The sequence below is a fragment of the Rattus norvegicus genome, chromosome 2, assembly GCF_021556685.1.
Source record: "Rattus norvegicus strain SHRSP/BbbUtx chromosome 2, alternate assembly SHRSP_T2T, whole genome shotgun sequence".
Lineage (NCBI taxonomy): Eukaryota > Metazoa > Chordata > Mammalia > Rodentia > Muridae > Rattus > Rattus norvegicus.
Genome location: NC_141535.1, coordinates 140,145,333 through 140,159,469, shown reverse-complemented (window position 1 = coordinate 140,159,469; position 14,137 = coordinate 140,145,333). Strand labels below are relative to the sequence as shown.

General features: G+C 41.3%; 1 protein-coding gene across 50 annotated transcripts in view; it reads right to left on the bottom strand.

Annotated features, from left to right (window-relative positions):
- Supt20h (SPT20 homolog, SAGA complex component) overlaps positions 1-6,636 on the bottom strand; it is a 33,215-nt gene extending 26,579 nt beyond the window's left edge. For 22 of the 50 annotated variants that reach the window (XR_015665434.1, XR_015665439.1, XR_015665432.1 and 19 more), the window contains exons 1-6: positions 6,563-6,630; positions 6,231-6,339; positions 4,574-4,660; positions 3,261-3,296; positions 2,754-2,812; positions 2,089-2,155 (exon numbers count right to left, since the gene is read on the bottom strand). Coding sequence is in view for 37 of the 50 variants with exons in the window: in XM_087626585.1 (XP_087482711.1) it covers positions 2,089-2,155; positions 2,754-2,812; positions 3,261-3,296; positions 4,574-4,576 (165 nt within the window). In the remaining 13 variants the exon portion in view is untranslated. 50 annotated transcript variants of the gene reach the window in all.
- Between the last annotated feature and the right edge of the window lie 7,501 nt (positions 6,637-14,137).

Sequence of the window (14,137 nt, the reverse complement as noted above, 5' to 3'; positions counted from 1 at the left end):
GGGGTCGCCTGGTGACCATCTGAAAACTTACATTATGATTCAGTTATGAAGTAAATTACAGTCATGAAGTATCAAAGCAAGTCATTTTATAGCTGGGGTTCAACATAGGAAACTGTAGAGAAGGGCTGCAGCGCTGGAAGGTTGAGAAGCAGTGCTCTAATGAACATCGACAACAAGCGTGGCAGCTAGTGTCTATAAGCCCAGCACATACTTGAAGGCCAGCTGGGGTCTCAAAGGAGACAAAAACAAGAGGAAGAAGGAAAAAGAGAGAAAAAAAAAAAAAAAACACGCAACCTATGAAAGAAGAGTGGGGAGTCTCTTTAATTGCACAGTGATAAAGCCAAATTTCTTAACAGCTCACAACCCACTTAGATGTGAAGCTGTTTAGCAAGTCAAGTCAGCTGAAATGCTGAGCCTGAAAAGAGCTGACTGGTGAAAGAAAATAGTTTAGAGTTGTCTATAAATTCATTCATTTATAGTATTTTTAAATATTATACCACGTTTTATTCACATATGGTATAACTTAAGAAACACCTGAGTTTTTTAACATATATCTAGAAACATGCACACAAATCAAAACTCACAATTTTATAATGTGTTTTTGTATGAAACCAACTTAAAGATTAAACTCATTTCATCTATTTTAGAAAAAACATGAGATAGTATTTTTTAGTATTTAAGAACACAAATCTGTTTTGAGTACCTGATATTAAATGTCTACCTTTAAACTCATTACTGTGTGTCAGGTGAGGCACACCCACGCCACAGGCTGCATGTGGATTCCAGAGAACAATTTGTGGAAGTCAGTTCTCTCCTTCCGCCCTGCGGATCCTGGGAATCACCTCAGGTTTCATAGCAAGTACCTCTATCTGCTGACCTATCTCACTGGCCCCAAGAACCATGCATTTCTGATCATTACCAAAACAGAATAAAAACAATATGCATCTGAAAATGAAGGGGGTGTACTTTAATGAATCTCAAAACAAAACAGAAATCCAGAAAGTAATTGTAGCAACAACAAAAAACCTATTGACTGGGAATGACTTCTTTAAATGGGCAGATAGCATCTTTGGCTCCAGGGCCCAGTGATTGCTCAGTTCTGCCTCTGTATCTTAAAAGCAGGTCGACAATCTACGCACCCATGCTGGGTTTGCGGACTCCATTAGATTCTTTAGGATACCTCCCCCCCTTAGTTCTAGTTTCTAAAATTATAGTTGTAGAAATTATGCAAATTGTTATGAGTTTAGAGATACATACAAATTTTGTACAAACTTTAAAAACTCATATGCTTTAACCATGCCAATTTGTTAGGGAATACTTGAATAAAACTTATGGAAAGTATGCTATAATAGTTACTTATAACTTTAAGGTTTTTTTTCTAAGATAGAGATTTTAAAAATCAGACAGTATTGGAATGCTAATTGTTTTTCTTTTGGGGGAGGGTTGGCTAATTGCTTAAATGTCATTCATTTAATTGTGAACTGCTCAATGTCTGTGTTTAAGTCCATACACATTTTTTTTCCTTAAAGCTGTGTGTGGAGGTACACACAATCCCAATACTCTGGGGGCTGTCTATGAGTTCTATGCCAGCACAGTTAAGCCCACATCTCAAACAAACCACACATAAGAAAACCTTTCCTTAATAAATTGCAATTTTGTTTTTAAAAAAGTCAATTTCTATTGATTATAGATACCTTTATGCTGAATAAAAAGGAATTAAACTGGCCACAAGTTTATTCTATGATAAAATTCATTTTTATTAGCACATTTGAACTCTTCCCATATTTGCGGCCAAATCTCAAGAAATGGGTTACTGAGATTCTAGCACAAGCTGCAAAGCCAGGTCTCAAAGGAGGTCAACAGGAGAACCGTGGCTTTCTGATGGCCTATTACTTAGTGCACACTGCTCTTGACCACTCAGATTAGCTAGGGAATGGAGCTGCTCAGCGAGAGAACTGACCGCAGTCTGGCTGAACGAGACAGTCAACATGAACATATAAATCACTAGCTGCTTCAAACCATGTTCTAAAAACCTTCTCCATTCCACCACAACTCCAAAGCCCAGGACTATAAGGAATTTATATTTACCTTAACCTCGGGCTCTTTTTCACATTCTTCAACATATAAGTCATAAAGTTTTTGAAATATAGACTTTCTAGAAAAAAAGCAATCAATATTCAACATGAAGATTTTGTTGGCTTTTCATTATTTTTAATATTCTAATTCTATAGCCAAACCTTGTAAGATAAGACCGTAATTAATATAGTACATTACCCTGTATATATTACAAGACATTGACTTCAATGTTTCCACATCAACATGTCTGTTAATTTCTGTACAATGCCAATTCAACATGGTGTTACATTGCCCAGCTCAATTTAAGAATTCATAATTCGGTCTGAGCAACTCTGGACCATTTAAAATGCTTTAGATCTGCACTGTTTTGGACTTCTTTAGTTTCTGAACTATGAGACTGTAGTATAGGGTCACATCTACCTACATGTAGGACATGTACGACAATCTTACATACCACTTTTTACTGTGCAGCATTCTAACTGTGATCTGTCACATAGGTTAGACATGAAAATATCCATTGGTGACATTCCATCACGATTCCTAAGCTCCATGTTATAGAGTATCTTACGTTTCCATATCAGGGATGCTCAATCTGTCTATACAAAGAATCTGAAATGTCTGCAGAAGTGGGAGGTCTCTTCCTCACTCACTAGGCGTTACTGATTAAGCGGTCATACCTTCCACTAGACAGGCATTTCCTTTTCGGAGGCCTCTGCTGAGCGCTTTCGACGATATACTGTAACAGAGAAGGGGTCACAGAGCGTGTGCTCAGCTTTCCTATGAGTAAGTGTAGGCAAGCATGCCGCATCTGCAGCAGCACAGCCCATTCAGTCACCTGGGCTCTGACAAGCCTCAACTCACACCTGTACACAGCCATAAACAAGTGAGACTGAGATCCCACCAAGACTCAACCCAGGATTTTAGTGCCATAAAATGCAATTCCACAGGACAAATATATCCTAATAGTTTTATAGCTAAATTTATCTTAAAATTGCACATCTGCATGCAATGACCCATATTTTAAGGTATTTTAGAAAAACTCATCAGAATAAAAAAACAACTTTAGAAATTCTACAGTCTTGTTTAAAATGCTAGGTTCTCTTGCAGGTTATCAAAATGTCCTATTATGGAATTCCTGTCAGTTACAAACATCACATTTTAACATTTAATCAGTCGGGTCTCACCTCTGCACGATCCAAAGCTTGTTCCAGAGCTTGCTGCTGTAAAATGCAAGTAGCACATTTGGCAATATTATTTTCAGAAAAAAAAAAATACTTGACACTCTTCATTAAGTGCTTGCTTCATTTTCTGAAACAAGGGCAATACTTCTATCCTCCAATGCATTACTAAGATTTTTTTTTAAATGACTAGGCACTTGATCATAAGTTTCTAAGAAATGTTAAAATGGCATCTACAGTCAGGATCTGGGAGTTTGATAGGCTTCTAGAAGCAAGCATTCCCTACTCCCTTCAAGTACTTAGGTCTATCATGTAATATGTACACATAAAAGGTAAGAATTCCACAGTGACAATTCCCATTACTTCTAACGAAGTAGAAATAAAGAGGCAAGCCTTCCAGAGCACAGATGATGCATGTCTTCTAACCCTGTCTCTAACCCCACTGCCACCAGTCCTGAACTTCAGGAATAGCATGTTCTTTGGCTCCGCTCCAGGTATTTCTGCACTAAAGTATGTGAGCGGAGCTGTGTGTGGGGAGGTGTGTGTGTGTGTGGGAGGTGTGTTGGGGGAGGGGTGTGTGTGTCTGTGAGGGGGGAGTACAGACAGGGTTTGGAGATGCTGTAGCCTATGCTGGCTGCAGCTCTCTAGCCCAAGCTGGCCTTCAACACACAGAGACCCTTTGACCTGAGTGTCCCAAGTACTGGAATTACATCTGTGTCAAAGTAAATCTGCCTACATTTGTTAATTTTAAAGCATGTAAATGGAGGAGTTTGGGGAAATAGTTCAGTCCAAGTACCTGCCACATGACCATGAATAACAGAGTTTAATCTCCAGAATACATAGAAGAAAACTAGACAGGGTGGCACAAGCAGGGATCTGTGACGGGGAAATACACCTCAGGAGCCAACCTGGCCTACTCAGCCAGCTCTAGACCTGTCTCAAAATAAAAGGTGGACAGAGCCAGAGGAAGGGCACTGACATTATCATTTCTTTACAAACTTATAGACCCACATGTATAGAACAAGCATACTCAAAACAGATGTAAGAGGAAACTTAAAATATGAGAAGTCCTCCCCAAGTATCTGTACTTATATCAACCTCCTAGCCAAAGACTCAGGGAAAAAAAAAAAAAAAGACAAAGCAGAATTAACTTGTAATACATGGAGGAGCTGTGTAATTCCAGTCAGATTATTTTCTAGGGAATATTTTGACATCGTTACTAAGTTATCTGTGTGTTTCTATCCACTATTGTTTTTATGGAGCTAAAGGAAGAGAAGAGTATAAGATACACATTTTAACATGCTAATTTCACAGCTTACCATTGTGGCATAAGATAAGGACCCAGAAAGAAGACAAAACTTTAGACGTGCTGTGGAAGTGGGGTGGAAATCATGTCTTCTTAAATCCTGCAGAAAACAAATAGGAACTGCTAGCATTGCAACTGCAAAACGCGTCATTATCGGGAAAGCACTCAAGGCATATATATTCTAGCTTACCTTTAAAACAACCTTCTACAAGACAGTGTATTAGAGCCACCTACACACAGATGAAAACCAGCTCTTACAGAGCAGGCCAAAACCGTCTGAGAATTCCAATCATTACCTCCCATGGCCCAAAAGTGACACAACACTGAGAAAAACTGGCTTCTAAAACGTGTTTTCTAGCATCAATATGGGACTGTCTTCCCTGCAGATTCTACAACCTGCCCACCAGCTTTGACAGCTATGTAGGGCCACTTTGAAATTCAGTTTTTAGTCACACTGATGGCAAAACCAGAAACCCTCTATTCCCCCTCAAGCGTCCCAGGCTACGCTTCCCAGATTGTTCTAGTCCTTTTCCTCAAGAAAAGGAGAAACATCTTTAAAAAAACCTTTTCTATAATGCAGGGGTTCTCATCCTGGCTTAAAAACCAAGTAACCTACCCAGCTTTAAGTTGAATGCCCATGTCCCATTCTCTGGGTTCTGGTCAAAGTCTAGAATAGAATAGGGGTCCAGAAATAAGGAAACACCACAGTGGAAGGCCACTGTTCTAACCCTTTCCGCCTACCAGAGATGATACACTCTGCTCTGAAGACACTAAAAGTTCTATTACTACAGCTTTCACCTATCAATTTGCACTCACTACCACAGAAACTACACAACTCCAGTAAGGTACAAATTCTGGTGACAGAAAACCAGATTTCCTATGCAAAACTCTTTCAAAGGGAAGGACCCCCCCAAAGCTTAAGCCAGTACAGGCTAAAAAATATTCCCTGGTAGTATTAGTTTTTTAAAAGCCAAAATGTATCTTTTTAAGAATGACATTATTTCTGTCTTTGAATTACTAGAGGAAGTATAAGCAGAATTTAGGTGAATTTTTTTTGACCATTAAACATAAATAACAAGACTTACAAATCTAATGTAGTAACTCAAATTACAGTTACTTTTTACGAAATTAGAAGGGAGGGGTATTTTAAACTATTTCATTGCGCAAAAGAACGAACACACGTGTTATCTCTTATATTGTTTGTATATGTAATTGATGAGAACTGAGAACCCATGTGAAACTATTATACATCATCGACATCTCTATTTTACCGAGAACTCAATGCAAGCGACTCACCCAGTATCACAGTCCTATTTAGGCATTTGTCCCATCGCAATTTGTAACCTTTAGTTCTATTATTCTAACCTTCAGCCTAATCAAACCCGCATCCATGGTTCCTCTTTTTCTTTCCTTAAGCAAAGCATTACGAACTGACTTGAAGAGGGCACTCACGTATTTTTTTCCTAATTTTAATGTTAAGTTTATATCAATCATAGTACTCTGTACTCAATCTCTAAGTCTGTTCATACTGCTTTTGCACTTGGGCGTCTTAACTAGGGACTCGGATGGCGATAAAAGATGGCTCCCAGGGTAGACATCAGCTACTCTGATTTCTCTGATGAACTTGGGTCTCAATTGCAGACTTTTTTTTTTTTTAACCCAGGCTTTACCCTCAGAACGCCAACTCCACAGAGAAGTAACCGGCTTTATTCAATAGTCACACAGGACTCCGGCCTGAAGAAGCATTCTGCCAACCCCGCAGGGAGTTTCCAGAAATACCTGTAACGGAGCCCAAAGGACAAGTTATTACTAAAAGTGCAGGCGAACCGGGCCACGAAGTGCTGAGGGTCGTTCGCGCAGAATGGCCGCCGATGGGGCCCGCCCAAGACCCGGAACTTGGGAGAAGCAGATCGACCTCTACTCGTCTCTTCAGATCCGGGCCGCCCCAGGACACTTGACCTACAACCCCTAGCCGGCCCGCCCACCCACCAAAGTCACCTACCACCTTCAGTCTGAGAACTCAACTAAGGGCTGCTGTAACGCCCACCCACACCTCCAACCGCCACTTCCGGCCGCTGCTCTTCCGATTGGCGCGTTGCTAGTGGAAGGGGCGGGTGTTGAGGCCGTGCAAGGCCCGACACAACGCTCACTTACAGCTCCAACAGGGAGTTCCGGCCGCCGCAGTTCTGATTGGCGGACTGGGCGGGACCGTGGGCGGGGTTAGAGGTGGGGCGGTGATTGGACGTTTTGAAAGGGGATAGTGGCTTAACTGGAGGGGCGGGCGACACCCGCTTTCCAGGGTCTTAGAGTAGCTTCAGGAGCAGGCACAACGCTGGAGCAAGTTGTCCGGCCGGTTTGCGCGGCTTGGGAGAGCATGGGTTTTAATTTTCGGGAGCAGGAAAAAGTTGAACTTCCAAAGTTTGTGAGACATCTTTACCAAAGTTAATGAGTTCAGAACTTGGAGCTTGCTTGTGGTACGTCAGGTGCCAGCGAATTCCTTAAGTCCTTTTACACCTATTTGTTTCGTGCATATATGTATGCAGTGCATTTGGGGGTCACAGGACAACTTGTGGGAGTCGGTTCTCTCCTTCACGATCCTGGGGTTCAGACTCAAATAGTCAGGGTTGGTGGCAAGCGCCCCTTATCTGGTAATCTGTCTCCCAACACCGTTTCAATTTTATTTTAACCACCCCAGTGATGAGTTCTTAAAAATCTAGAAAAGGCATGATCGGACCACAATTAAGTGTTTGGTGGTTGTACTGGCTGGTTTTATGTGTCAACTTGACACAAGCTGGAGTTATCACAGAGAAAGGAGCCTCAGTTGAGGAAATGCCTTCATGAGACCCAGCTGTAAAGCATTTTCTCAATTAGTGATCAACGTGGGAGGACCCCGCCCATTGAGGGTGGTTCCATCCCTGGGCTGGTGATCTTGGGTTCTATAAGAGAGCAAGCTGAGCCAGCCACGGGAAGCAAGCCAGTAAGAAGCATCCCTCTGTGGCCTCTGCATCAGCTCCTGCTTCCTGACCTGCTTGAGTTCCAGTCCTGACTTCCTTTGGTGATGAAACAGCAACATGGAAGTAAGCTGAATAAACCCTTTCCTCCGCAACTTGCTTCTTGGTCATGATGTTTGTGCAGGAATAGAAATCCTGACTAAGACAGTGCACCTTAAAGCACATTGAATAGTTGATTTTTAATTGAGGAGTCATCTTCATGTAGTTTGTTAGAACTGCTGGAAACACTTGTGTACACTGGAGTCAAATGTTTGGCTCAGCAGAATTGGTAGAGGAGTTTTATTTATAAAACCAGCCCTTGGCTGTCATGGTGGCTCATGCCTGTAATCCCAGCACTCAGAAGGACAGACACAGTGACTTGCAGGCTGGACTGAGTTACAGAGCAAGACATTGCTCAAACAAACCAACAAGAAGCCATTCTTGAAGACAAATCCGTCTCCAGGGGGCTTTGTCACTGACTCAAGATAAACATTGGTCTTGGGTCAGAAATCAAACAGCCTAGGTCTGAAGCAGAAGTTGTGAGAGTGTAGGCTACCTCCTAGACAAGAGTAGCTGGCAAAGGAGAAGCTGGCAGACTTTCACAATGGTAGATTGACCACAACAAACATGCAGAATTTATTCTGTAAGGATGTGATAGTCATTTTTTTTTTCTGGCCCTTATGCCACTTTGCTTATGTGTGGAGAGCTTTTGGGGCCACTTGGCATGAATTCAACATTGGGCCAGGACAGGGAAATTAGCTGATTTTAGGCTAGAACAAAGAAGTAGGCTTCGGGTAAGAGTATGACTTTGGGCTAGGACAGGGAAGTAGGCGCAGATAATCTTGGTCATCCTAATAAGCCCTTAGAAATAGTAATGGTGAGTCTTTGTTTACTATCTTGTTTGTTCCCTTAGCCTAGAACTGACCTTATTACTTGCATACATTTGAAAGGGTATAAAAGCAGACTAGGAAAAAATAAATTCGCCTCAGAACTGGCTGGGGGTCATGATACAGTGTTGTCTAATTGTCTCTTTTTAATCCTCCTTCCACCGCTGGAAAACCTGTTGACTGACTGAGCTGACTTGGTTACTTATGGTTCATAGTGTACCTTTGCTCCAGCCAGACTGAGCTAGTGTTCAATAAGGATAGAGCAAGGCTCCAGCATAGGTTCTGGTGGTGGTGGTTGTTACTACTACTACTATTATTATTATTATTATTATTATTATTATTATTATTATTATTATTATTATTATTATACTCTGGCTGACCTGAAGCTTGCTATAAAGGTCAGGCTGGCTTTGAACCCACAGAAATTGATCTGCCTCTTGAGTGCTGAGGTTAGTGTAGACTACCACAACTAACCCCACATTGAGTTTTTAAAAACCAATATCTAAGAGTGTCAGACAGAAAGCTGTTCCAACAGAGGCCCACTCTCTCTGTCCCTGAAGGTGGTAGTGATGCAAGCCACTGTCAGGGATCTTGTTGTTTTGAGGGCCCCCACATTTGTGTGTCTTAGTTTTATAGTTGAAGGCTATCCTGAGCCTGTGGGATTAAAGAAACACACACACAGGTTATTCGTGTCAAGCCAGAAGAGGAAGGGCCTCCTGTAACTTTATTCACCAAACTATATATCCCAAGTACACCAGGTAGAAAATATCTGGGAAGCACAGTAGGAAACCCTGGCTCAAGACTTCGAAAACAAAAGACTGACTACATGACCTGAATAAACTAGGGAAATATCCTGGAAGACCAACCTAAATCTTAAAGACAAAGACCAAGAAGACAAAAGGTAGGAAAGAATTAACCACCACTCAGGTGTGTGGTACCAGGCAAGACTGCTCCTTTGTTAGGAACAAAAGGCTTCCACATGCATCAGCTGGGCTCACAGGGGTCAAACCCTGCAAGAGACCCAGGAGGGTCTTGTTCCGGGCTGAAAGCATTCCTTGATTGTAATCTTCTTGTGCGGTAAATTCATGGGAGAGGCTTTTTGTCCAACAATCTCAAGACTTTATGGTAGTAATCTTAACTGTGGCCATACAGTCACAAAGTGGCCAGGCCCAAATCCAGTATGGCTCCCTACAGAAGGCTTGGCTTCCCAGCTCTAATCTGGCTAGATGCTATTTTCCTGAGTTTCATTTTCTCCCCTGCTCCATAAGTCTTGCCTCTCTGTTGCCTGTCTTGATTACTGAATTCAAGCCATTCTTCTCAGTGTGGAATGAAGGCTATGAGAGGGTAGTTACAGTACTACCTGCAGGGCCTAGACTGGATTGAAGACTTCCTAGAGGTCTTGATGATAGGATGTTGACATTTTCCCCCTTACCTAAGCCAAGGCCTATGGACTATCACCAGGGCCAGAGATAGTCCAGGATCTGGCATGTGGCCCATACTCCCTCCATATGTATGTGGTCAAACGTTCCAGGCACCGAGATGTAAAGAAGGCTTGGTTTGCCCTCTTCGAACATGCCTTTTATTTCTCTTTCATCCTGGGTCTTCCCCCCTGGGACTCTGTCTAGAACCTTGATAAAGCTGGTCCAGGCCATGTGTAGACACCAGGTGAGCTGACCAACAATAATATACCTGTTTCCCCTTTGTGAAAATGACCTCCACATTTCTAATACCCAGATAATCTTCTATTCTCCCGGTTAAATACTTCTGCTGAACCCCTGGTGGTCACAAAATAAACTCTTCATCTTTAATATTGTTAAGGCATATTCACCAGAGGAAACTCAAGACACAGGTTTGAGCCAATAGAAAGTCTTTATTAGCAGGAAAGCCTCTGTACTGGGTGTTTAGGATTTGAGTGTAGCCCCAACCCTTCTCAGGGTAGGCTTTTAAGCACAAAAACCATATCATGGGTCGACATATTTGTTAACATGAACAGTTAGCCAGAAGCAGAAGCCAAAGAACAAGGTAAGTATATTTAGAAAATTTCCAAAAATTATGCACTTTGATTGATTAGGCCTTTGTTTGTGTTTTTAGCCAGGTGAGCTTAACATAGTGGAGTCCGTTATGCTAAGGTCTGGGTTTCTAATAAGATCAGGGACCTGTTACAATATGACTCAAGGCCCTGTGTGGTCTCATCTCTCTGTATACCTCCTTTCATACACTGGCCTTTTACTTTCTAGCCTTTATTTTGTCAATAACATTTTCACAGTTACTTTCTGGACAGGATCTCCCAGGCTGTCTTTCAACTTGCTATGGAGCTGAAGATGCCTTTGAACTCTTGATTCTCTTGCCCCTAATTCCCAAGTTGCTGTCATTTTTGGGATATGACATCACACCTGGCCTCAAAGTTGATTTTTTTTAAATTAACAAGTTAAGTTGGTTTCACAGATATTTTATTTTACTGATTGCTTCTCATTAGGAAAGTTACAATATCATTTTCTCATTGTGACATTAAAATTATTTAGTAGATTGGTTATTCTGTGTAGCCACTAGAGGTCAGGACTTCACTTAAAAATAAGTATTGGACTGGTTTTCATAACATAGATTTAACTTTTGGCTTGTGAAAGGTTGACACAAATATTGTTTTTTGATAGTTCCGTGTGTTTGTCAGAGTAACAGAATTTATAGAATAAACTTTCTCTCTCTCTCTCTCTCTCTCTCTCTCTCTCTCTCTCTCCCTCTCTCCTCTTTCTTTATAGATAGAAATAGAGATAGGTACACACACACACACAGAGATAGATAGATAGATAGATAGATAGATAGATAGATAGATAGATAGATAGATAGATAGAAATGGAGATAGATAGATAGATAGATAGATAGATAGATAGATAGATAGATAGATAGATAGATAGGATTTATTAAAATGACTTACAGGCTGTGGTACAGCTAATCCAACAATGGCTGCCTATGAATGGAAGGTCCAAGAATCCAGTAGCAAACAAGTCCATGAGGCTGGCTATCTCAGCTGGCTTGGCTTCCCAATTCAAAAGATCTGAATTAAAAGTTTATCTTTCATTGGGGATTTAGCTCAGTGGTAGAGCACTTGCCTAGCAAGCGCAAGGCCCTGGGTTCGGTCCTCAGCTCTGGAAAAAAAAAAACAAAAAACAAAACAAAAGTTTATCTTTCTACCTCAAAGATCCAGATTGGACATGGATCACTACTACTTCAAATTAAGCAAAAATCTTCCACAAGGGTGCCCTCCATTTTGGAGTTTTAGTTAATTCCAGATGTAGTGAAGTTGACAACCAAGAATAGCTGACCTATTCTGAGGATTGTACCTAGGGTCTCACACGTGCTAAGCAAGTGCTCGGATATTCCAACCCTGCTTAAGTTGTTCTGAGATGGGGCCTTGCCCAGTTAGCCAGGCTGACTTTGACTTTATTCTGTACTGTAGGCAGGCTGTGACATTTTGCTCTTCCTGTTTCAGCCTCCCAGTAACTGGGACAGCAGGACTGTACCACACTGGTCTTGACCTTCTGATCATCTTTCCCCAGCCTCCAGAATGTCTGGAGCTGCAGATGTGGGTACTGCCTTTCCAGGCTCCCTGCAGATGTGTGTCCTGTCTTACCTGGCTCCAGAGGCACTTTTATAATTTATGGGTTTTGGTTAGGGCATAGTGGCACACACTTATAATCCCAGCACACAGGAGTTGGAGGTAGGAGAATCAGGAGTTCAGAGAGTCTTGGCCACACAGCAAGTTCCAGGCCAGTCTGTACGACATGAGAAACCCTTGTTGATGTAAAATTATATTTAAAAAAAATGCTGTCTTATATCCCACACTAGGTCTGGCACCGTAGTGCCCCAAGATATCCGGTAGATATCTTCATCTCAGTCAGCAAAGCGTCTCACCCGCTCTGCTCTATCCCATATCACACTGCCGATGGCTTCTCCCTGAGCCTGGCAGCAATCTCTCTCCCCATCTAGTTCCCAAGGCAGTTGCCACCATGCCAGACGTACACGTGTCTCCAGCCACCACATACTCTCTTGAGCTTAAATCACCACATGAAAGAGCACACAGCACAATAACCTCTGATCCAACTGATAAGATATAATTTGGTCATCTAGACATACAAAGCCCTGTACACATCCATCCCTTAAGAATATTCATAACAACCTGTAAATGTGCAGAGACAGATCTTAACATCTGCCTCCATGTTCTCTCGGCTGCTTCCTCTCTCCCTGCTTCTCCCCCACTCTCCAATCTCCTCCCTCTCTCTAAAACATTTCTCCTGCCCATCCTTCTTTCTCGTCCAATGACAGGCTTCGTTCTATCTTGTGCCTGCCTTCACCTGAGTGATGACATCATCCTACAGACCCTATTTAAAGCCAAAAAAAAAAAAAAAAAAAAAAAAACCAACTTATTTTTTTTGTTTGTTTGTTGTTTTCCAGTACTGAAAATTGACTGAAACTAGGACCAACTACATATAAGCAGATCTATCACTGAGCTATATCAATGCCTTTTTTTTTTTTTTTTTTTGGTTCTTTTTTTTCCGGAGCTGGGGACCGAACCCAGGGCCTTGCGCTTCCTAGGTAAGCGCTCTACGACTGAGCTAAATCCCCAGCCATCAATGCCCTTTTTAAAAGTAATTTTTGTGACAGGGTCTCTCTGTGGTTCAGGCTAGCCCAGACTTCATGAGCCTGCAGTTTCAGCCTCCTAAGTGCTGGAATTAAACAGGCACACTCACTCATCTACCTTCTTTGGTATAATTAATTGCTGACAAATGATCTATCATAATTTGTTAAGTAAATAATGTGTTTAAATATAAAACAGCTACTGGGATAGTTAATCATAAATGATTTCCCACTACTTGCTAGTTTTTCCATATTGCAAAATAAAATTTAATATTTTCTCTTTCAGTCACTTTTCAGAAAAAGCTCGACATGCTATAATGAGGTATTATGTATAAATATAAAGTTTATAGAACATTAGAAATTGTGTTTGTTTTGCTTTTTGAGACATTCTTACCATGAATTGTAATTCCAAACCCAGAACTTTCTCTCCTCAGTCTCTTTCGAGCTGCTGTTACAATCCCACACCACTACACTAGGTTCTTGGACAGGAATAAGCATCCCAACAAGAATCTGTTAATTTTGTTTCTATAATTTATTTGATAACCATTTACACAGCACTAGAAATTCTATTACAGAGCTGAGATTAAAGGTGGAATTAGCACTAAGGACATAGGGGCAGGAGGAGGATCTCTGAGTTTTAGGACAGTCTGATTTACATAGTGAGTTCCAGACCAGCCAGGACTACATGCTGAGACCCTGTTTCAAAGTAAAAATCAGAATAAGAAAGAAAGAAAGAAAGAAAGAAAGAAAGAAAGAAAGAAAGAAAGAAAGAAGGAAAGAAAGAAGGAAAGAAGGAAAGAAGGAAAGAAAGAAAGGGAAAGAAAGGCAGACAAAGGAATTGCAATGCTTGTATTTTGCCAGTGGCGAGAGAATGTTCATACACAAAAGAAAACCTTTGCTCTCATTTAATAGGGTATTAAAGGGGAATTACTAAGAGTAAACTACAGTGGGAAGCAAAATAGTCTGTCAAGAGCACTTGGAGAGACAGATGAATAAACACCCTGGCATGTTTGTATTTGGGCAAGGCAATATTTTAAGCACCTAGATTTTAGTTAATCCTGTTTCCCA